Genomic DNA, 24967 nt, shown 5'->3' on the forward strand with positions numbered 1-24967 from the left:
GTCATAGGACGTTTTCAAAGTGTCACAAACACCAAAGTTGTTGACCTTCGGTAGCAACTGAGATGTATGTACTACAAGGAAAAATACGTACTTATGGCCAATAACCCTGCATAATTCCTATACTGTTAAGGAAGTCTGAGCAAATAAGACATATATATAACATACATTTTTTTAAAAATCTATAACAAAATCGAACATAATAGATAACATTTATTTTAAAATTTGAGAGCCCCAAATCTGAACTGCATGCTTCACATTCCGTATATTTTCTCAATTTCCTCATCTTACTTGAGTTGGCGCTTAGGTCCACTCTTACATCTTTTTTTCCATAATAGTTTTGAGGTCTAAAGGCAATAATTATCCCTCTTCTCCTTTTCTGAATCCACAACCAAGTCACCTACTGATAAAGGAATAATACAGATGGAAACAAAGATGAGCCTATAGTTTCTAAAGCTGGACTGGAGTATTTGGCTTAGAGATGCAGTCACCATGTGTCTTCCTTCAACTCCCACCCCTATTTTATTTTGATTTGTACACAGTATGTATCTGAATGACATACACAATTAACAACCTTAGTTCTAATAGATGAGATAAAGAAAGATGAGTAAGCAAACCAACCTCTAAGATGTGGGTATGAGATGTGGGTATGACCCAGAGTGTGTGTCCTATGGAAGCAGGAATAGAAAAGATTGCAGACATAATGCAGAGAAACAGATCCCAGAAGAGAAGGGCTCAGCTACACTTACTCAATTGCTTTACCCAAACTCACAGAGACATCAACCCTTCTCTCTTAGAGAAGAGTGAAGAGGGTTGGAGGAAGTCCTAAAACTTGCTTTTCAGTAACTAAAAAAATGTCAAGCTAGGACATTGGAAAGAGAGGGGAAATAAATGGTTCTCCTTCTACAAATGCAAAAATATCATGAAAAATGCTGAAATTTTATCAATGAAAATTACTGAAAAATCTAACATTTTGTGTATATGCATAGATAAAAAAGTATTGGTAAGTGCATTGACATATTGAAATAATTCATAGCATTTTAGATATATGTATTTTTAAAATTTTGTGTCTTTCATTTAGTGATATAACAGAGAAGAAAACAGTAGGGTATATGGAAGGGAGAGTATTCTTTCTACATCTCGGATGTCTGTACAATGTTCATATATTGATTTTTATAAATAAATGAAAAAACAGACAATTATTACTTTTGAAATAGTTGTCTTTCTAGGAATGACTTCATGGTAGCATTGCATCTACTGTTGGATCATTAGGGAACATAAATGAAGAAACTTATAAGATATTTCACAAAAAAATATTTTATCAAATACATTATTTACCAAGAAGGTTCTAAGAGAATACCTCTGAAACAAAGAAATGTTGGGATATGGTTTACAGTGTTTACTGTAAAATGAATAATGTAAATCAAGTAGAATGTTGTGACATTAATATCCCTTACTGATTCCTGTTTCTCCAAACTGAAGTACAAATTCTAGAGGCCTATAATTTAAACACATGCTACATCCAAGCATAATTTGTTAAAGTCTACGTTCTTTAATCAAGTTTTTGTAAATGTTATTACTGTATATTAATGCAAAGCTTGATATTTATACATATATGTGCATATATATGTATATGTATGTATGTATATATATATGCACATATATATGTATATGTATGTATATAAACATAGACTGATTTATTCTGTAAACATTCAGAGTCTCTAAATTTTTATTGTAATTAAAGCTGATTTTGAAATAAGTTGAAATGAATAATGGCATTTAAAAATAACTATACACCAAAAACTATACATTTGAATATGTGCATCTTAGATGAAATAGAGTTCAACAGCAGGAAGACCAAAGATTGACAAGTGCTTATTTATCTGCAGTTTTTCTTCCTCTGAAACAACTAACTGGACTAATGTCTGTTTTTCGTTTTTGTTTTTTGTTGTTTTTTTTGTCTTTAAGGACATTACCTATTTTTTCCCCTTATGAATAACCTTTCATTGTTTTTACTATTACTTTCCAGCACATGCATGAGTCTCAAATACATAATATTCAATAGAAGCAATGATATATCTTTTTGTTTTCCTTTAAGCTGCTGTTAAAGAGTTACTTGACAAGTTGTGGGTCAGAGCTTTTTTCTATTAATATTCCTTCTAATGAATTTTATTCATGTTGTAGAATATTATTTCTAGTTCAATTTCTTTTTAAATTATATTTATTTCAATAAGATTTTGTTTTATATTTAATATTTTGTGTTTAATGCTGTATTAATACATTTTATTATCTGCATAATTCCAAGTAAGAAAAATGATTTAGGAAAAAAAGATTTCTATACATATCCCCAATAAATGAATAATAAGTTGCCTAGTTGCATGCTTTAAAAGCAGCAAAATCTTTATGTATTTTTTGGGAGGAAATTATTAATTTTTTTTTGTCAGTGTGTTTTTATTTTTACAATGAAGATATTAATTCCAAGACTTTTGGCCAAACGAACTTCTTGAGCATACAAATAAAATACACAGAAAGGTGTTGTTGTTATTTAAAATTTTTCAGAAGAAAAAAATAAGGATAATGAGCTTTCATACCAGGGATTGAGCTGGGGGTCCTGACCTGTTTCCAGAGCTCATTTTGAACCCTCAGAATGATACCCCCACGTTATTGGATGGCTCCTGGCCAGACAAAGGTGGCAGCACTTTCCAGGGCTCATGCATTTGCCAGCTGGCATTTCAGCTTGCAATTGCCCTGCTCTAATAGAGGTCATTGGGCTTCTCAGCTTCTGCATGGTGATGGGCCCATTGCCATCTCTTAATTAAAGGGAAGCTGCCCCTTGGCAGGGTGTTTGCCAGCTGGCTCCTTCTATTGAGTCCTTCCTCTCCCTGCATGTGAACAGTGTTTACTAAGCAGCTGGGGAATGTAGCTCATTTGCTCAGCAGGGGTCAAGAAGGAAGCAAAAGCCACTGCCCTGACCAAGGACATGGCAGCCTATTGCCATGTGGTTGTGAGTGTTGAAGATGTGTATATGGGGTTTGCGATATGAAGGAAATTATAATATGACAGTGATTGAAAAGAGTAGAACAGAAGCAAATTTTGGAAGATACTTCAGTAACTCAAAATGTGTGTTTATGAGGTCTGATCCATTAGATACATTCTTTGCTAAGTCCCTAACTGAGAGACAATGTACAATTAGACCTATGATAAGGAACCACTGAGACATACATAATATTAATAGATAAATCAGAATGTTGTATATTTTTGTGCAACTGATAGTAGATTGTGTTTTATTTCAAGGAGCAGCTTCCCAGTTTCCTTATAAGTTGTTCTCCCCCCCCCCCCTTTTGGCAATAGTATCAATTCTAATTTTTTCCCCAAAACATACTAATTGTGACTTCAATAATTAGGTGTTACAGCCATGTAAGCTTTAAAAAATTACTTTTTCAAGGAAAATTGTCATCGTGCTATATGGCCAAGAACCTATTACCGTGTTTCTCCGAAAATAAGACCAGCCGAACAATCGGCTCTAATGTGTCTTTTGGAACAAAAATTAATATAAGACATGGTACTATATTATATTATATTACATTACATTACATTATATTATATTATATATTATATTATAGACCCAGTATTACATTATATTATATTATACCCGGTCTTATATTAATTTTTGCTCGAAAAGATGCATTAGAGCTGATGGTCCGGCTAGGTCTTATTTTTGGGGAAACACGGTATGTTGTGGCGATTGTGCTGGGTGCTATGTATGTTATTTCTCTTTATATCTTTATGTGGTCATATGATCTTGATAAATAATTTCATTCCATATTAAATGTCAAAAAAATAATAAATTGAGCCTCTTTAAAATGGAGTCAGCACTGCCATCCCAGAGGTTGCAAGTCTTATGTCTCAAACCTTTAGAATGTTAAAACAGGGCAAAATAATCTTTGGACTGGGCCTAAAACACTATTGGATCCCAAAGAACTGTGTGCAAAGAATAAGAAAGTAGGTATTATGACTACCAGACTGATGAATGCCAGACTGAATTTTTTTTTAAATTGTATACAATTAGCATCACTGTTAGCTTATTTGCACCAATATAAATGCTTTCCTTCTATTGATCTGTAACAATTGTTCCCTTTCCCTTTCAAATAAGTACCCCCTGTTCTCTTCTCCTAATCAGAATGATATTTGGGCTTCTGCCTGAATCAGTGCTTTATCAAATAGCTGTTTTTTGATCTCCAATAAATGTGCATTGTCTCTCACTTTGAAAGCCTTTTAATTATTAGGTTAACATTGAAAACAAAGCTAAGGTTGAGTTGTGTACCTACATTTACACACCTACTTCGAATTACATGGCTGAAATTCTAACACTGATACTCCTGTACTGTTTTATAAAAAATATTTTACTTTACATTAAAACTGTTAATATTTTATGTAAAAATCATAATTACTAATAATTAAACTTTAATTTCATCTAATTTTTTTCATCAACTTAATCCTTTTTAAACAAATTGCAAATAATAGTTATTTTAGCATTTCTTACTGAAAATTACTGCTTCAGTCACAGTCAAACTGGAAAGTATAATATTATTGAGAAAAAATAAAGATCAATTATTTGCATAGAATGAATCAGAAACTCTATTTGGATTAAAAATTAGACCATACTATTTAGAGAGAGGTTTGGATATACTTAACCCTGAGATAGTTTTATATATTTGAACATATTAAATGTGGAATGGTAAAACTGCTATAAAAATGTTTATAGGTTGCATATTTTATTTTGTATTAGCGGTAGTATAGAACATGGTTAGAAATTGACTCTCATGTGTCAAATGAGAAAAAAATAAAATAATAATTATGACAATTAAAACACATACTTTACAGTTTATTAAGCGTTTTCACACGCATTACCTGTTTCATTCTTACATCATCTCTGGGAGTATATCCACACACCAGTTCTTTACTCCAACTTTATAGATAAGGAAGCTGAGGATGTCGGTCAAAACAGACTTGCTGTATCTTAGCACATGATTTCAGTTTTCTCACTAAAGTAAAGTGCAAGGCATGCTGCTATTGATTGTATACTTCAAGGGAGAAGCAGCATGGTTTGCATTATTTAATAGCATTATGAAGATTGAATAACCATATTCCCTATTGGAGTGTTCGAGAAGTAAATGTTACATTTTTACTCTTATTTATTTATTTCTCTTTTAGGAAAAAAAAATACTTTACATGTAATTCCCATTAGATATTTTCTTAAAAATCAATACATGTTTCTATTTATAAAGACAAAATTCCCTGAAATATTTAGCAAATGATGGTTTACAGTAATCAATCAAGTTATTGTAAGCAAAGACTAATTCTTAAAAAGGAGAAAACAACTCTAAACATTACCTATCTTTAATGTGTGTGTCCTGTAATATCTATCAGAAATGTAACATGTATGCAAAGACCTTCAGGAAAAAACAAGTTTAGCTAAAAATTCACACAGGAAAATGTTAAGACAGAAAAGTTCATAACAGAGACTTTGTGTTTTAAATCTTTATATGTCTCAAGATTTTATACTCAGCATAGTTACCTCAGAGATAATGAGTTATAGGTGGTTAGTCTAGTGTAGACTTTTGTTAGCAGTCCACATAAGAGAATCATTCATTTGTTTCAGTTTTGAAAACTATCTTTCCAGTCATTTTATTTGTTAGTCTATCTCTATTCACTACTCACCCAGCCTTAACACAAATAATAAAACTAAAAATACACAAAGTATTTTTAAGTGAAAAAAAAAAGAAAATTTTTAAAAAGGAAAAAAAAAATACTTTGCTTATTTTCATTTTTTTCTTTAATACTCTCAGTTTAGACTTAGCAAATTGAAATTAAAGTTCTCCAGTGAAGTACTCATTCCTTCTCCCAAGCTCTAAATATAATTAGATGTAAAATTCACTAGATACGAATATGTATCTAACACCCTTAGCTGTGTATGTGCTTTTTTCCTAAAACATTATGTTTGTACGAATAGCAAACTTAGGAGTTTCTGATTTGTTTTCTAATCTATGATGCTAAATTTTGCCGTCATTAGTAATTCACATGTTGACTTTTTTTTTTATTGTATGTGCATGTGTAATCTAAGGACCAAGAGACTAGCTATACAATTATCAAGTCGAAAGAGACATCTATAACGGCAGAGGGCTTGAAACCAGCTTCAGTGTACGTCTTCCAAATTCGAGCACGCACCGCAGCAGGCTATGGAGTCTTCAGTCGAAGATTTGAGTTTGAAACCATCCCAGTGTGTAAGTCATTTTAATTACCGTCAACTCATGTCTCTGTAATAGTTACCAGAAAAGAGTCAGTGGATCAATACTCTCCCTGGGCATTCTGTGAGTCTCCCGCTCCTTCTCTCTCTCCCAGGCATGACCCTTTCAGGTAGGAAGCCTCGGTCATGCTGTTATGGTAGGTTAGCAGGTTAACACATTGGTCCCTGCTCCTCATCCCTTTAAGTCTACTGGGAGACGAAACATCAGGAGCTCCATAAGAAATGGTCAAACGTTGCTTTTAAAGACTTTCTTTCCACTGCTGCCATACTTTATTGAATTATTGCCATTTACTTTTTACTTGTTTTATTGAACAGTGCTACCAGACTTAGTCTTTCTATGAAAATCCCCCAGGGAGCTTTCATTAGCATTCCGTTTGTCAAGAAAAGGGTGCTCTCAGGAACCAATCTGATTGTTTTTAAAAATCAAAATCTCCTACATTATCTCTGAGCGGAGGGTCTGGAAATATTTCTGGAAAGCCCTTTATGTGCCTTTTTTTTTTTTTTTTTTTTTTTCATAAAATAGTATAAAACTTCTTTCTCTTTAATGTGAAACAAAATATTTAGGTTACTTACTTGCCCTAAAACACACGCTAAAAGCAGGATTAGAAGAAGACAACAACTTGCCTTGTTTATATATATATATACATCTATTTCTACCCTCTTTTTAAAACTAGGTTATGTAAGCATTAGTGATTCTAAAATAAAGAAAATAAAGTGCCTATTTCCTCCCATTGAAAACTAACAAAATGAGAGCTTAGTTATTAGATTTACTTTGTAATGATTAGAAGTTATTAAATTAAAATTTCCATAAACCTTAATATAGCTTTTTAGAAAAAATAAACATATACTTCTATTTAAAGCATATTTAACAGAATTATCTAGAAATTAATTTTTATTACTTAAAAATAGCGTTCAAGTGTTAATTTTCGTACAGACTAGAATGCCATTATGAAAAATGATAAATTATATTCTCTATGCATGGAAAATTCTATATCTGAGGTTTAATTTAAACTACTGAAATTTGAACAGTTAATGATATTCAGCAAAGTTCCTTAATAGGTTTGATAAGAATACATTAATTAGTTACCAAATTCCAATAATATTCGCAATGGATTATATGATTAATGTCACTCCTTGCACCCTAAACTGGGTTAATGAAAAAGACTTGTTATGTAATCTGGCCAGTCTAATAGGCCTTGTTTCTATTTCAGTACCATCAGTAATGCATACTGTTAATGTGGTTTACCAACTCTGGGAACAAAGCCATCAAGTAGCATCTCACAATATGCTTGAGTGCGTAAATAACAATGTAAATTTTAAAATCCCATTTTAAAAGATTACAAAACTCTGCTTAGTTTTAGGATGTTGGCAGGTTCAGCAACTAGTTTTTCTTCACACTTTTTGGTATACCTTTCCTTACTTCTTTTCATTAAATAGTAGTTTCTGGGCATGCTGAAATTTGATAATCTGATCACTGAGAAAACTAATAGGTCATTTTCAGTATACTTTTACAAAGGCTCATTTGAGGCTGTCTACCTTTTAAACTTTTCTACATACAAGTATTTTCTAGAGGAAAAGAAATGTCTCTTAAATATTTTTCACTACTAACATTGATTTTAGTGTTATTAACAGATAATGAAAATATTTTAGGGCTGTTCTGCCTGCTAGCTCTTAGTATGACACGTTATTTTCACTTGACTACGTGTATATATATATATTTGTAAGCATCTTATGAATAGCATTATCTCTCTACCAAGTATATTATTATATACCAAAGCCTTTTGCCCTTTTGTAGACTCTTTTCTGGATATAACCCAACAAGAATCTGTCAAGCACCTATTACATATAAAGCATAGTTACGTAGGCTCTGGAGAAACCCTGAGTAACAACATGTAAACTCCTTTTCAGAGAATAAGAATGCAGTCTATTTAATCTAAAGTATTGACTATTTGTTACAAGACCTTTTTAGGATAATAATTTTGTTTATTATTTAGTTTTATTTTATTTGCTCACACATCAAAAGATTTTTCACTCTAGGTACTGTGAGTGACAAATAACTTTAAGGGGCAATCACACCTTTCTCAAGGCTTATAGAGTCTAATAGGGGGTTAAAAAAGATGCATATTGATAATTAAAATAATATTTCCTTTTCAGAACTTCTGTAGCGTTTGTGTTATAGGCCACTCATTTAACAATTATTTGTGTAGTATTTTGTGCATAATCACTTTAATTTTTGTATTATTTACTTAGTATCATAATTTAGTTCTTCACATAAACATACCATTTCCGCGGAACAGTCTAAAAATACTTGAATGCAGGAATGATGGTATCTTAAATGTATTTTTATTTTTTCCTATTAAAGTTATCAACAATTTTCATTTGGTGGGTTATTGTTAAGAATACTGGCTTTAATGAGTCACCATTACTAAGGAACATTTACCTTATCATTCAGATATGTTAGGAGAGAAACTTATCTCAAAATCATTATTTTTAAACATCACTTTAAAAAGAATTTTCTAATTAGTTGCTCAACTCATAATAACGATGCATAATAATACCATGACACATTATGTTATTGATATGTTTAATTTTTGAAATTTATTTATTAATTTATACTTGTCATAAAATTGAAGCGTTTTCTTTTTCAACTATATTATCTTGTATGTCACATATGTAGCCCTAAAATCACATGCAAATAGTAGTAAAAACAGTAGGGCAAAACTATTTATCTTTGAAAAACTATTTAATATGAGGATTTGGGTAGAAAATCTCCATTTATTCTTTCTCTCTCAAGCTTTAGTTTATGTTTTATAACTAAAAGTATTACCCATTTTATTTTAATTTTGTTGAACATACAAATAAAGTATCCAAATTGACCCCTTATATTATCCTTATTCACAACAGCAGTGGGAAAAACACCAAACAAATAAACCTAACATGAATGAAACCATCCAGACAAAATAGCCCTTTTTCTGGTTTCTTTTTACATAAATTGTCTTGAAACTTTGAAAGCATCACTGAATCTTTTGTAACTCCTATTTGCCAAAGATTTACCAAACAACTTTGTGTTTCTTTTATGATGTTTTCCCCCATTGCATCATTTTCTTTCATCCAAGTGTTACTTGTTTGATTCAAATCTGTATAACCCAACTGCTGGAATAATGCCATTCTGTTTTTTTTAATGAAAATTTTTTTGAGATAATTTTAGATTTACATGCAATTATAATCAATAATACAGAGATAACTCTTCTGTACTTTTCTATTTACCTAATGGTAACATTTTGCAAAACCCTAGTATCATGTCACAAGCATAATGATATTGATGGAATCTACCACTCTCACATTTTCTTGTACTCCTTTGTATGTGTGTATGTAGATGTGTGTGTGTGTGTGTGTGTGTGTGTGTGTGTATTAAGTTCTATGGAATTTGGTTACTTGTGTAAGTTTGTGTGGACTTGTATTACACACAAGATAGCAAATAATGCCAATTATCATAAGATCCCACCTGTTGTCCTTTTATAACCACACCCACTGCCTTTGGGAAAAACTTCTGTCCCATAAAATTGTCCCTGTGAACCATTAATTTCTAAATACCCATTTCTAAAATTTCACATTTTAAAAATGTTTTATAAGTGGAATCATACAGTATATAAACTTTGAGTTTGGAATTAGCTGTTTTCACTCAGCATAATTCCCTGGAGGTTCATCTAAGCTGTTGTATATATTAAGTTTGTCTCTTTATTGTTGGGTAGTATTCCCTGTTATATATGTACCACAGTTTGTTTAACCACTTGCCTATGCAAAGACATCTGAGCTGATCTGAGTTTTTGTTATTACAAATAAAGATGCTGTGAACATTCGTGTACGTATTTTTGAGTCAACCTAAGTTTTCATTTCTCTGGGATAAACACATGCTGGGTCATGTGGTAATTGTTTGTTTCATTTTATAAGAAAATGTCAAACTGTTTTTCAGAGTGGCTGTTCCATTTTACATTCCCACCAGCAATGAATAAGTGATGAGTTTTTCCACATCCTCATCATATATGTATTAGTCATATTGGACAGATGGGAAGTGATATCTCATTGTGGTTTTAATCTGAATTTCCCTGATGGATAACAATGTTCAACATCTTTTCTTGTTTTTATTTGCCTGCCACACTGTTTTAAATTTCCTCACTCACTGTTAGGTACTTACATTATGTATCAAAAATTATAACCTTGATCAGATTATCCTGATCAAGAAAGTTAATAGCTTCTTATTGATGTGGGAAACAGATCCCAAATTCTGTCTGGCTTTCAAAAACCCTTATGATGTAGTTCTAACAAAATCTATTCACCTCAATGAATAACTGTTTAAATATGTAGCTAAAATTTAGAGAATATCTATGTAATATGAGTTTTCAGCCAGGAGTGTGGGAAGCACAGTGAGGGGAAAAACAAGATGATTTCTCAACATACGCTACCTTAAAGTTTCCAGGGATGTTGTAGATATAGAATGACTGGGGGAAAAAGATACATTGTTATTTGCTAAAGAATATTAATTTTCACGACTGGTTTCCTTCTAATAAGTGTGTTACATTTCTCCAAAATTTTCTTTTAAGGATTCCCAAAATACTTCTGAGCTGTCTGTCTAAAACTATGTCATAAATCAACTAGTTCTTAATAAACCTATATAAGAAAATGGGAAATATGTTTGATTAGAGTTTCATATCTTTAATGATTACAAAATTTAGCAATACTGAAAGAATAGTCATGGATCACACTAGGATTTCTATTTTTTTTCCCTGCTGCTGAAGAATGAACTAGTATAAAGGCATTGACAGTACCCTAAAAATTCCATATGTTTTCAACTTAGTGGATACAATTATTGATACCGTTAGGGCAAACAAAAACAAATGAATGGACAGAACCTTGATGAGTTATTTATTATTATAAATATCACAAATAAATCAGTGTATATGAATTAATCAATAAATAAAAACTATCAAAGAACTTGGAGAATGCTTTAAATTTAAAAAAAAAAAAGAAAGTGTATTCTTTAAATTTTTCTTTAGAGTCCCTTGATTTAATTCTTTATTATACAAAAAGATCTGATTTCAGTGAATGGTAGATCAAAATATGTAAATATGAATATTTGTGATTTAACATTACCTACAAAATATTTTCGTAAACTTTATTATTTTAAATATTTGAAAAATGTTTGTATGCCGTTAACAATTATTTTAATGCAGGTATTATCCCATACCTAAGTGTATATTTTAGCATATTATTAAATTAGATCCTGGCAAGTATTAAAAATGAAGTTTTTGATACTACTAAGTACCCACATTTTTTTCTCAATAATAATGCTCTGGTTAGTCCCAAACTGCCTTGTTTTCATTCCTACCCCTGACTAATCATGCCTTTTCCTCCAAAAGTGTATCTCTGAGAGTTCCCCAACTAGCACATTATGACAAGAAAATTTGTTAGAGTCACAACAGAAGGGCGTTTGAATGCTAGATGGAGAATTTTGGATTTTTTTCCCCTGATAGATAGTAGGTATCTATTAACTTCTTGATCAGAAAAACATGATTAAAGTGATATTTTTGGATATATCAAATGAATACCTAGAAGACAATGAAAACGCTAAAAATTCTGTGAATCATATCCCAGCATGTTTGAATCAAATTAACTCATGGGAGAACAAAGAAACACAAAATATATTTGGTAATTAATGGACAAGTAGGGGTTAAGAAAATTCAGTTAAAGTTAAAAGGAATCAAAAGAGATTGAATCAGTCTGGTTTGTTGGTTTGACTTATGGTATGTTTATCTCTTGATGTGTTTTTGTTAAGGCTCTTGGGGCTGTGGATGTGGTATAAGAGCCAATTATAAGCATGTTTATTTTTATGTGAAAATAAAATCCAAATAAAGGGGAAGCAGTCTGTTTTTAAAATAGAGTGATGCTTTGAGTGGAAATAAGAGTTGAAGATATAAATTTGGGACTCCTCAAATTATAGTTAACTGATATCATGGACAAAGAAATAACAATGAGCGGGGAGGGAGAAACGGAGGTAGGAGGAGAGCAAGATAGAAAAAGAAAGAGAGACGAAGAGAAGCGTAGAGGTTCCGAGTCAGTATTCACTAGGAATTACTCACACAGGAGGTATGGGAAGAGAATGTGGAGACAACAGAATGGACAAAACAGTGCTTCGGAATGGGAAAAAGAGAATATGGCTCATCTGATGTTACAGAAGCCAAGAGGAGCAGAGTTTCAAGGATGAAGTATATGTTCAACAAGTTCAAATACCTTATTATTGTATGGTGTATAGTATATGGTGAGATAAATGGGAAAGTACTCATTGTGTTTAGCAAGTAGCATATCATGCACAGAACTCAAAAGCAGAACTTTCAGAGATAATTTAATAATGTTTGTTCTTAGAAGATGAGGCTAGTTTTAGATAACTCAGTCAAGATACTGAAAAATAGGGAATAATAAGGATGGTAAATAGTAGAAGATAATATGTAGAAATAATATTTACTATTTATTTAAGCATGGAAATAGTTGAAGAACTATGCTAAGAGCTTTATATGTGTTACCTCTAAGCTTAACAGGGTTATGATGATTCAGGGAAATTATCCCTATTTGGAAATTAATGAAATTAGACTCCACAAGCTTAAATAATTGACTTTGGCCCATCTGTCTAGTAAATACAAACTTTTTTTTTCAAATTCAAATTGAAATACTGTCAGTAATTTTAGGTATAAGGATTTGTTTCCCCCAAGAGGAGTTGTATGTCCAGGCTGTAAGTAGCAGAGAAGTAGCCTATAAGGAAATGAGAACCCGTTTTGGATAGAGATTTTTGAAGAAGCAATAGCTTGGGAAAGACAGGAAGGCGTCTAACAGTGGAGTCATGTAAAGCAAAAGATGGTTATGCAGTCATATTTAACTGTGGAGTTCAGACTTGATCTCTTTTATCTATAAAGTGTACCATCAATAAAATGTGGGAAATGGGACTAGATTAGTTAGTGTACCAAGAACATAAGGAAGACTCATTATGGGGTTGATTTGTTAGAAAACCAATAAGAATCAAAAGCATTGGAGCAGCAGTCGGAGTCCAATCAAAATAGCATGGAACTTATATGGGCCGAGTCTGCATGAGTTTCTTTAGAAACAGTGCTCTTGCCAAAAAGAAAGTTAAAGAACTGAGGAAAAGCAATGGTATAAGTAACCTGGGTTTAGAGATTAATAAAGCAAACCTTAAGGAAGGCTGTTACTGATAGTGGAGTAGCTTTGTCCTACCCTACTTATACTGTTCACCAGTATTAAAATCCCTACCACAGAACTCAGCATCAGAGAGTAGGAGAAAACAGGGTAAAGATCCATTAAATTGCAACTGTTATCCTCCAAGGAGAGGTTGGATAAGAGCATAGATTTAGATTGTAAATAATAGTTTTTCTTGTACATGAACCAGCTCTTGATGATACTAGTTTCTGAAGACTGGTCTGAAGTGTGGATCAGTACAAGAAGATGGCCAGAGAGTCAGTCAATTTTCATGAAAGAATCAAGGGAGATGTGACAAGAATAGAAAGGGAAGTGTTTGGATGTCCAGTACTAAGATGGAGCCAAGGTCTGAGAGGCAGTTGTAAAAAACAAAACATTGAAATTATGGTTATTGTTAGTTTTGATGACTTAAAATTTGTTATCTTGGAGGTTAACTGATGCTACTCTGAAATTATCAAAAAAAGATCATGGCATTAAACAGTAAGCATGCTAGGTATCCAGAGGGTTTCTTGAGAACATCAGTTAAAATGTATTCGGCTCTATGGGTTTCTTATTTTACTTGGGCTTAGTTATCAGCACAAAAGATACATTTCTTTGCTTACGTAGGCATGACTATCTAATCATGTCCATATTCCTCTTATTATGGTAACTGTGTTGTTAAAATATAAAATCGTTCACCTAAATCCATGCCTTTTAAAGTATCATATAAACAAGTCCAATCTTACTGTAGACTAACTTCTAAATGTAAACCTTGACATTTTTCAAAAAGTGGGTCTATTTATCAAGTATATTTACTGATTATATTCTGCTTGAAGTCACAATGTTTAAAATTATATTTAGAATAGTGATATGATGTTGACCTTCACTGAGGTCACAATCACATCATTATGGATTTCAACCTATTTGAAAGAATTCTATCTGAGGTAAAAAGATCTTTTGTTTTCTAGAGAACAGTCACATGCACACTCGAAAAATGTCAAACCTCATATACTTAGCACCTACTATCTAGATTAAAGTGTTTGAAATCAAGGACTAACTTGCATTTTACCATGCAAACCTACGATTTCTAGATGAATGTTATGGAAACAATTACTCTCATTTTTTATAATGTCAAGGAAATAATCAGTGACTTAGCGATTCTTTCAAATTTCCATTTGGAGAGTAAATATTTTCTCCTAAAGATGTCTTTTCAATTACACACTTTTGAGAAGAGATATTAGAGGGAAATCTCAGCCAAGTGTGGGTGAATTGCTTCTACCATGCATTGAGTACCGACTATTAAGCAGCTCTTATTTGAATGCATATGATCATTTTAACCACAAGCTCCATTTTCTGTGTCTTCTATCAGCAGTTGCAGCATCCAGTGATCAAAGCCAGATTCCTATAATTGCTGTGTCTGTGACAATGGGAGTCATTTTGTTGGCAGTGGTTATCGGCTTCCTTCTCAGTGGAAGGTAAGAGAGGAAGCTGTGATTCTCAACTTTTGCAGCTGATCTCTTCCCTACCTTGATCTGACCATTTGGCTGTTAAGCACATCCCAAAACAAATCAGGCAAATGATGTAACAGTAGATAACCTCAATGTATGATATACTTCTTAAGCCTTACCTTATTGCTGTTAGTGCTAACACAATTTCTCTTTTTCAAGTATGGTCTTTTTACAAGAATAGTAGTAACATGTTATTCTTTATTCTGTCATTAATATAACTATATCTGTGTCCAACATAATTTTTTCCTTTTTATCTGAAATTTTTTCATCTCAAAAGTATTTATGGTTGCCTGCTTCAGTGTTAGCGTCTGGGAAGGACTATGTCAGTGCCTGGTAGATTTAGAGAAATAAGACTAATAATTCTAGCCAGCATTCTGTCTTAATAGGGTGATGGATACAAAGCAGACACTGGCAAACAAGCATTTTGAGAAATAATTAGCCCTTTTTTATGACTGTTTTTTATTTGCTGTTTCTGAATGATTTCAACCTGAATATGTCAATCATAGTGTATCCTGACTAAAAGTGAATTTTGTTGAATGTTATATCAATAGATACATTAACATCTGTATTACAGAGCTATCTTTTTCATTTTGAACAAAAAAAGAGATCCGGCAAGAACTTTTGTGGAAGATATTTCCTGACATTGGGCTAAATATAATAAACTTTCCTAAAAATAACTTACTAACTAACTAACTAAATAAATAAATAAAAAAAAAACATGATTGTAATCTATTCCAACAAAATATTTTCATTTTCCATCCAGGCCATCATTAGAAGGAATATTCAGAAAGTTGTCAATTTGAAAATGTTCCAGTGTTAGACAATTATAAAAGACTTTGATGAAAGTCTTCATGGAAATATTTAAACCTGCATAAATATGTGGAATGTACTGTAAGATAAAAAAAAAAAAAAGTCAGGAAATCAATATTGATTTTGTTACTGTTCTAGTCATTTACTTTCGAGTCTTCAGCACTTACTCAAGTCATAAGTATACAGAATTAGGTACTTTTCAATATATTGCATATTGTATTCTGAAAAGATTTATGACTATATCTTTAAATTACAGCAGTAACAATTTATTCTCATAAAACATTGTTACTTTCTTTGAACATCCTTTCTCTTTGTATCTGAAAATTCCCTTTCTTCTAGTTCTTGTCATCTAAGAGTGTTCAAAGTTTTCTTAAAATATATGTAGAGAAATCCATTGCTTATATTTAATGTTTGAATAGCAGCAATACATTTTTTAGAAATTCTAGATGGGAAGCAATTTGTGTTCTGCTGAGGACAACTAGCCCTATCAAGCCAGAAGGCTGGTATCTAGTGCCCCACTGATTTCTTCTCTCTGAAGTCACCTAGGGAAAATAGTCTACTTTTGTCTCAGCTTTCTGGGAGATAGGCTAATTACACCAATCTTGTCATAAAAACTTTGCTTAGATTTTGATCAGGTAAGATAATTAAGTTGAGTGAATTGTAACTACTAAGAAAACTACCAAGTGATAGTGTCTTTTCTACCCCCAAAGGGTAGATAACTATGGTACATTTGGAGAGTTAATTTGTAATATCATTTCTTTACATGTGAGTGAGATACGAGTTTCTTCTTCCTTTCCAATAAATCCAGAAACAGTAGCTGTTTTTAGTGTCCGTACTTAGGAGAAATGAATATAAATGGAAGGATGAGCCAAGGTCTAGAATCCAATAAATTTGTGTGAGTGTTTACTAAAGGACATATCAAATATAGGAAGTATTTTATTATAGACTTAGTATATTATGTTTACTTAACCTAAGTATTGTTAATATGAATTTACTGATGACAAGCCCCTATGAATTCTTTCTCATCTGTATGTGAATCAGCTCGTTCTCAAAAACTTTTCTTCCCCAATATATACATAAAATTGACCTTAAAATAATTAATTTTATTATACCTGTAACAGAAGGCAAAGTATTTAAGACAAGGTTCACTCTGTCATTTGGTAACTGAATCATAATATACTTTTTAACACACACACAAACACACATAATCCCATATGTACCTGAACTTGTTGTACAAGAATAAATAAATTTAATATAATATCTCAGTTGTACTGGAATCACATCTATAACCAAGAGACAAAGCTTAATTTTTAGCACAACTAAATCTAGGACATGGTAAAATGAATTTTTAGATGTATTGTCTTATAGGAGCATATTATTTTTTAAAAATAGTGACACCCTATGAATTTGTGCATTGGTCATTCACGTTATTTTTTTTCCCTAATTTAATCTTGTAACACACAGTGTCTGGTGCTAAGACTAGGAATTTGCAATTTACAGGAAAACACATTTTACCTCAGAGATTATATATATATATATATATATATATATATATATATATATATATATATATATGTGTGTTTTACCAGCAATTTTGTTGAATGAAACTTTCATTACTTCATTTTGTTGAATGCACATCCTTTCATTTCAGAGGGCATTTGTCATGTAATAGAAAAATCTTTGGCCATTATCTTTTAGCTTTCATAGACAACGTTGTTTTGTTTGTATTATGTAAATATACTTATTCAAAGCTAAATGATAGGATTCTTGAAGGACTATTCCCTTCTCATTCAAGGCAGTGAACTTTGCAATTTTTGTATGGACTAAGAAAATTTTACCTACCTTGTAGTACCTAGACTATCCTGAATTAACTCAGTAAAGATGTGTCAAATAAAAAAAAATAAATAAAGGAAGAACGTTTCCAAAACCTAACACAAATTTGGGAAATTATCTTTGAGTATTAGCAAATTGTTGAAAAAAGCCTGTTCTAAGAATAGTCTAAGGACGTATATGTTTCTCTGTCTTCTGTGTGCTAAAATATGATTGATAAACACACCACACGCACACACACACACACACACACACACACACACACACAGCATAATGGCATTTGGACATCACTCTCACTTAGAACTTACTCTTTTATCACTTTCAATCTCTTAAATAGATTATAAACTAGATATTTGTTCCTACGTAAAATGTATTTAATTGCAAATAATTTATCTCCTCAGTGGTGACATAGATGAATTAATTTTTACATATTACACAAATGTGAATAATACTTGTATGTAATATTTGTTGACAATTCATAACATCCTTTGGTTTCAAGAGAAAAATATGTCTTGAAGATCCATATTCACTGATAATTTGTATTTTCATTCAGACCAAACAAAAAAAAATTGAGGATTATAACACACTGCCTACTATGGGACTAATCGATTTCAAAGAAAAAAACAAAAAACTCTTATATTCTAAAATACATTTAAAGTTTAAAAATAAGTCAAATACACTTTCTAATCATTTAGGATAAAATAGATTATGCAGAAAACTTTGGAGTCTTCCTATTTCTACCTAGATATGGTTTAAAACAATATTGAAAAGCATTGATCCTTACAGAAATGGTCCTCTTTAAGAAATGGCAAATATTTATAACATCTTAGGATTCTATCAATTTTAGAATTTGTGTGATCTTCCTGTTTAAAGTGGTAAACATCCTATAAGGTATTTTCTGAAGGGTTCAGACTCTCCCTTTCACTTTCTTTCTTATTAATTTTAAATGGTATTCTCATGGGACTGCAAGGCAATTTATATGACCCCAGCAAATTATGAGCTATTTACCCTGGGATGGATATAAGTTAAACCTCCTTATATGCACCCAATGTTGTAACTGTTTTTTAATCTTTTCTCTTACATCAGTAATGACATTGCACATTGATAACTCTCTTTTATATCCTCATAGTGTGGCTTTTCTCTTTTACATATTATTTTATAGATAACAATTGTTTAATCCCTCTTTTACCAATGATTGTCATCTCCAGTTACATGTTTGCAAAAATATTTTACTATGTCCTTTCCCTCATTTATCTTTCCTTTGAAGATGATTATTGATATTATTTAGTTAACATTTTTTATTCTCTGTGTCCCCATTTCACACTTGGGGTGACACCTCCTAGTCTGATATAAAGCTTAAATTAACAGGATTTAGTGATGTAGAAAATACAAAGGAAAAATCTTTCAGTTGACAGAAACTATTTCTTTGTTGAAAATTGCTTGCTATGGACATCCTAGGATTAAAGAATACATTTCTAATACCTTGTTTCTGAGTCCACATTTATTAATGTTCATGAATGTAATTAATTTAAGAAAATTTCAGAGCTTTGATTTTTTATTTCAGTTAATTCCACAAGCACACTCAGAGTTCAAAGTCACACACATATATACATGCGCACCATGCAAATTTACCTGTTTTTACATACAAACACTAGAAAAGTAAAACTGTTTTCCAATTTTAAGATTAAGGGATATGATTTTAAGGCTATTCATATGTAACTTTAACACTGTGATAAATTTTGTCTTAGTGGTACTTAATGACTGTTAAAACAGATTAGCTATTTTCTAGGCAAAAGATATTCCCCTTGTTTGTCCTGGTCATGTTTAAGTCCCAAGGCTGGACATAAAACTGCTAAATTATATTTTCCTTTGTCTTTCATTAAACAATTGAACCTCAGTCCATTGAAACGTTTCATAGTTTTCTGAGGCAAAAAATATTATTCAGAGGTCAATGGATACTGTGCTTGGATGCTAACCTATCAAAATTAAAATGCTGAGATTATACCAGAAAATTAGAGGAAAAAAAGTTGATTTATATAAAATGCTGTTTTAGGTTTTTCTTTCTTATTACTTGAAAATAATATTAAAATTTTCCCTTTTATAAATTTTGAAGTCTCTTAATGTATAACACTTTGTAAATGACTTATTCTTCCCAATTAGAAACATGTATTAACTTCCATTAGAAACACGTATTAAGTATCTACTGCACATCAAACACCAAGTCCCAGGCATATGAAATAAGAAGGCAATGGCCTTTCCCAAAGTGTTTCAACTTCCATTCAGTAGTCTGATAAATAGATTTTATAAATAAAATTAAAACAACTATGGATAAAGAGACGAGTTTAAATTAAAATTATTCCCTCCATTGTAACCTTTTCCCTTGGACCAAAAGAAAATGATAGTCTGATTCATTTGGGTTCTTATTACATGCCTGCCACAATTCTCACGTTAGGAAAAACAAGGACTTAATGGCAAAATCCACTGGACTTAAAAAACTTTTCTTTAAGCTCCTTTTCTTTAAGCTCCTAAATAATTATATTGGCGTTTGAATGTAATTCAGACAAGTGCCAGAGATCTGTCTACATTTGATAACAAAGCATAATAGCTTTTTCAGTTAATACTTTTTAAATAGTGTGAAGTACTGTAAAGAAGAGCTAAGCTTCTTTGACAAGTGGATGTAACCCAATAATAGTATTGATAATAGTAAGTATAATATTGTCTAGCATGAATTACATACTGTGAGGCACTGCTCCAGGGAGTTTGCATGTAATATCTCACAATACTATGTCTGTCTCATATTAATTCTGCCTTCTATTTATACTTAATTATCTTCTTGCTGTTCCTAAATATTGTAAATACAGTATAGTCTAATGGCTTTTGCAGGTCCTTCTTGCTGCCAAAAACTCCTTTGCCCCAGAGATGGCTTCCTCCTTCTTTCAAGTCTTTGCTCAGTCTTATCCTCTCAATTGAACTTACTAATATGATGACCCATGATTCCTTTAGCTACACATCAGAACTCCCTTACCCTGATTTGTCTCTTCATAACACTATTACTGTTACATATCATAACACTTATTGTCATTACATAATATATATATATATATATATATATATATATATATATATATATATATACATATATTCAGTTGATTTTTTTTTTTTTTTTTTTTTTTTGTATGTCAACCCTACTAGAATACAAGGTCCAAGATGGAAGGTATTTTTATCTGTGGGCTTTTTTCCCCTTCTGGGAAAATGCCTAGAACATAAATTATTGTATTCAGTTAGTGAGGGCCTGGAGCTTGAAACCAGCTCTGACTTTAGGGCCCTCTTTATTAAAAAATCCCCAATGACTTATAATTATTCAGCTTTATGATTTGAGTGAAACTCAGAACTCTTGTGTGCAGTCACTGATTCTCTACTGCTAAAAATAATGGCATTAACATTTAAAAAGTTCCAAACTGATCAGTAATAGAATAAAATACCTCTTAGAAATTAATGTCAGTGGTATCTTGACACTAAAATAAATAAGAAATACATTAGATTTTAGTGAATTCTCCCTCTGGCATTCATTTATAAACTGTACCTGGTAAATTGTATTTATTCTGGAATCACACACATCATATGTCAGCAACTCCTTGACCATTCCTGATTTTGTGAAAGATAGTTAATTTTACTTCTGCTTTCCCTCATTTTAGTTTTTTAAGTAGTTTTAGTTCATCATTTTATGCTCATTTTGAACACAGATCATAGGGTACATTCTCAGTAAATGTCCAATGACCATATGACTGGAGTAGTGAAGCTACAATTAAAGACTCTTGAAAATATGCTTCAAACTACCTTTCCAGCATTACCACTATATGTTTTTGACCTGGTCTCCTTTGTTGCGTAAGATAGAAGCCAAATTCAAAGTGGCTTAAACTGAAAGAGAATTATAGATCATACAGATGAAAAGTTCCAGAGACTTTAAAAATATCCAAAGTACAGGCACATACAGATCTAGGTGCTAACATATGTACTATCTGCTACGCAATTGGAAACACATGGTTTAAAAATGCGTAAATATGGTATTTAAAGCCACTGATCAAAATGAGGTTACTGGGATTGAGTTAGGAGCATGCTGATGTTGAGAGGTAAAGGAGAAAGATCCAGCAAAAGGAGACTGAGAAGAAGTGGCTCATGAGGAAGTAGGAGAGTAGACAATTGTGGGATCACTAAAGGGGCGATGTCACTGTATGGGACCAGCTCTGACTTTATTGCTCCTGTCCTTCACTCTCAGAGCTCATGTGGCATGGGCTCTGACAGGTACCTGATACCCAGCTCCACAGAGCCAATCAGCCAGTAGCACTGGGACCTTAGTTACTAAGAGGATGGAGAAATTGCAATGCATGACCCAGCACAGTAGGATCTCATGCTTGACTCTAAAGATAGGATCAATCTCATATGATGCATGTGAACTGAGATGAGGATCTCGCTTTTTGCTCTTATCTCCATTTCAATTCTCAATATTTAAATATTCATGGTCACCAGAAGGGAAAAGGAAGGGGTTGGTGGTAGAAGAGGGTAAAGGGGTTCAAATATATAGTGACATAGGAGAACTGACTCTGGGTGGTGAACACACGATGTGATACATAGATGATGCATTATAGAAATGTACACTGAAACCTATATAATTTTACTAACCAATGTCACCCCAATAAACTTAATAAAATTAAAAAAATAAATAAAATAAACCTTTCATATTAAAACCACATTAACCATTCTTTCTATCATAAACCTTCATCAAATCCCTTAGCCAAAGCATTCTCTCCTTTCACTGAAGTCTCTGAATAATACATCAGTATTTTTCATGGAATTTAACACTTTCAACCACAAATTATATGATCTCTTTCCTGCCAGCCCAAAAGTATTTAGAAGATAAAGACTTCTGTTGTTGTCCCAAATAACTGAATTGAGTGAATATCTCATACATTATTGAATGACAGATAAATTGTGCATCAATCTCTACTTTCAAGTGCTTTGTCTCATTTTTCACTAATGTTAATAGTTTGGAAAAGGAAAAATGTTGGTAACTCTGACATGAGCCAAGTAGAATACCTAACTCTTAAATGCTTTCTTCCTGAATATTGAAACTTTGGTGCCATCATAAAATAAATACAATGATTTAAAAGAAGTATTACATCAGAGTTAAGAAAGCTTCACTAGCTTATATTATTATTATAATTTGACATCTGGACATGCTAATGCCAGTGTGTTGATGCACCTGGTGATATTAAACAGCATTAGCTTTTATAGATAATAACGTATATCAACATATTTATATTTCTCTCCTGATTCTCTTCAAGTTAGGGACATCATGGATATGTTGATATATTTGGCATCTCTAACATAACTAGGATTATTTAGTTGCAGAACTTGGTAAGTTTTGATAAGAAAAAACATTATATAAACTTACTTGAATTTAATACTGTTTTATTTTAAAATAATGATAACTAGACAAATATCTGTAATCACATTGCAATTACTGATTTTAGAAAAGAGCTCATTAAAAGCAAATCTCAGTGGTTTATGAATTAGCAATAGATGTGATTTTATAAAAATGTAACAAATCCAGGCTTGTGTATTGATTTACTATCTGAGAGTTGTTATCTCTTCTACTTTTTCATGATTACATGCTTTTTTCTTTAAAGGCTCGGAAACAAAGATAATTAGAGAGCAGTTCATAATTTATTAATAACTGACAAATGGGGATCACGGCAGAGAAGTGCCAGAAAGACTAGGAGCATAGCAACAACTAATTGCCCACTGTGGGAAGTAAATCGTCCTAGGAAACTGAACCCAAGAGGGTTACTGGCTCAATTGCTCAACATTATTGAATATCCCACCAGTGACTTCTCACAGATCAAACATGTAAATATCACTGCAATTCTCAGGAAGTTATATTGAGACAAATATTTACAAGGAGAATCTCTATTTATGGTACTGAAGACAAGTTAACATCATTGATTTGCAAAGATGAAAATGATTTTAGCAAAGAATCTAGAGACTCATTTTTTAAGTATGAAGCAGGGCAGGTCAAAAGCCTAACCACAGAGCAAAACACACTTTTTGTCTGAAGTCCATTTCTTTAAGAATGTGACACCTGAAAGACAGAGCAGGCCAGCATGCCAGAAGTGGCTGGGCTCTGGTAGAAGATTCTCCTAGGTTTCTCGAAATCTTACCATGTCTCTCAGAGACCACAAGAGCACGGGCTCTCTCAAGAACTGGATACCCAGCTCTACAGAGAAAATCAATAGCTCTGACTGTGCCAAAGGATAGAACATCCATTCAACAAAAAACTCGGTGTTTTGAACCACCTCTAGGAGTATACTCATTGCTGAGAAATGAAGCAAATGAATGGTAAAATTTGCAAACGATTTTAAACACCAGTTAAATGTCACGTTTGTTCAAGATCTGTGCTCTTTTTTTGTTTGTTTTTAAACTTGCATAAAACTGAAAAGAAACAGAGGTTTCTAATGGATTGGCAACTCAGATTCAAACAGTTAAATTCTTTAATGTGCCATGTGGAGGGATTGACTTCAGATACACCTAATTGCGGTGATACTTACAATGTTATAAAACATATATTCCAATTACCTTGCTTACCAAAATTATTTTACTATCTCTCACTTCTTGCTTTTCTTTTATAATTCCTTACTCCTTTGACTTTAATCTCACAGAAAAATAACATATTTTTCTGTACTATTTTTGGCATGCGTTTGTTCTCAATAGTCTATAGTCATTGTTCTACTCCCTTGTAGCCGTTAGTATTGCAAATAACAATGTCAGTAGGTATTCATTATTATTTGGGGATGCCTTCCTTTAAAATACTGTTTTATTGGTTTATTTCTTTTTAATGACCTGTTATCTTTTCTTCCTGTTTCTGTGTTCTGGCATTGGGGTCCACACCTTCATGATGGTCATTATTGAGTTCTCTTGAATCAAGGAAGATAGAAAGGCAACAAAGATGTTTGGGAGTTTATTATAGTTTATTTTTTCAGCCTCCTATGCACACCACCACTTCTGTCCTGAGAGGCAAGATATCATCACATTCGGGAAATAAGATCTCCTTCTGGTGACTAGTGAAGGAAAGCCTCTCTGTTTTGTAGAGTTTCTTAGACTGCTCTTAGACCAAGTATATAATTCCTCTTCGGTGCCCTTCCAGACTCAACATTCCATAATAATAAAATATTCCCATATATCTTACAAATACCTCTTCTCCACCTCCAAGAGCTCT

General features: G+C 32.2%; 1 protein-coding gene across 13 annotated transcripts in view; it reads left to right on the forward strand.

Annotated features, from left to right (window-relative positions):
- Positions 1–24967, forward strand: part of EPHA5 (EPH receptor A5) — a 338986-nt gene that overhangs the window by 235624 nt on the left and 78395 nt on the right. For 7 of the 13 annotated variants that reach the window (XM_074324488.1, XM_019748163.2, XM_019748165.2 and 4 more), the window contains 2 exons: positions 6122–6281; positions 14919–15021. In XM_074324488.1, the coding sequence (XP_074180589.1) occupies positions 6122–6281; positions 14919–15021 (263 nt within the window). Of the gene's footprint in view, positions 1–6121; positions 6282–14915; positions 15022–24967 lie in introns of all 13 variants that reach the window. The other 6 variants (XM_019748170.2, XM_019748164.2, XM_074324491.1 and 3 more) reach the window with 1 other exon arrangement.

Source organism: Rhinolophus sinicus, linkage group LG02, assembly GCF_036562045.2.
Source record: "Rhinolophus sinicus isolate RSC01 linkage group LG02, ASM3656204v1, whole genome shotgun sequence".
NCBI classification, from domain to species: Eukaryota; Metazoa; Chordata; class Mammalia; order Chiroptera; family Rhinolophidae; genus Rhinolophus; species Rhinolophus sinicus.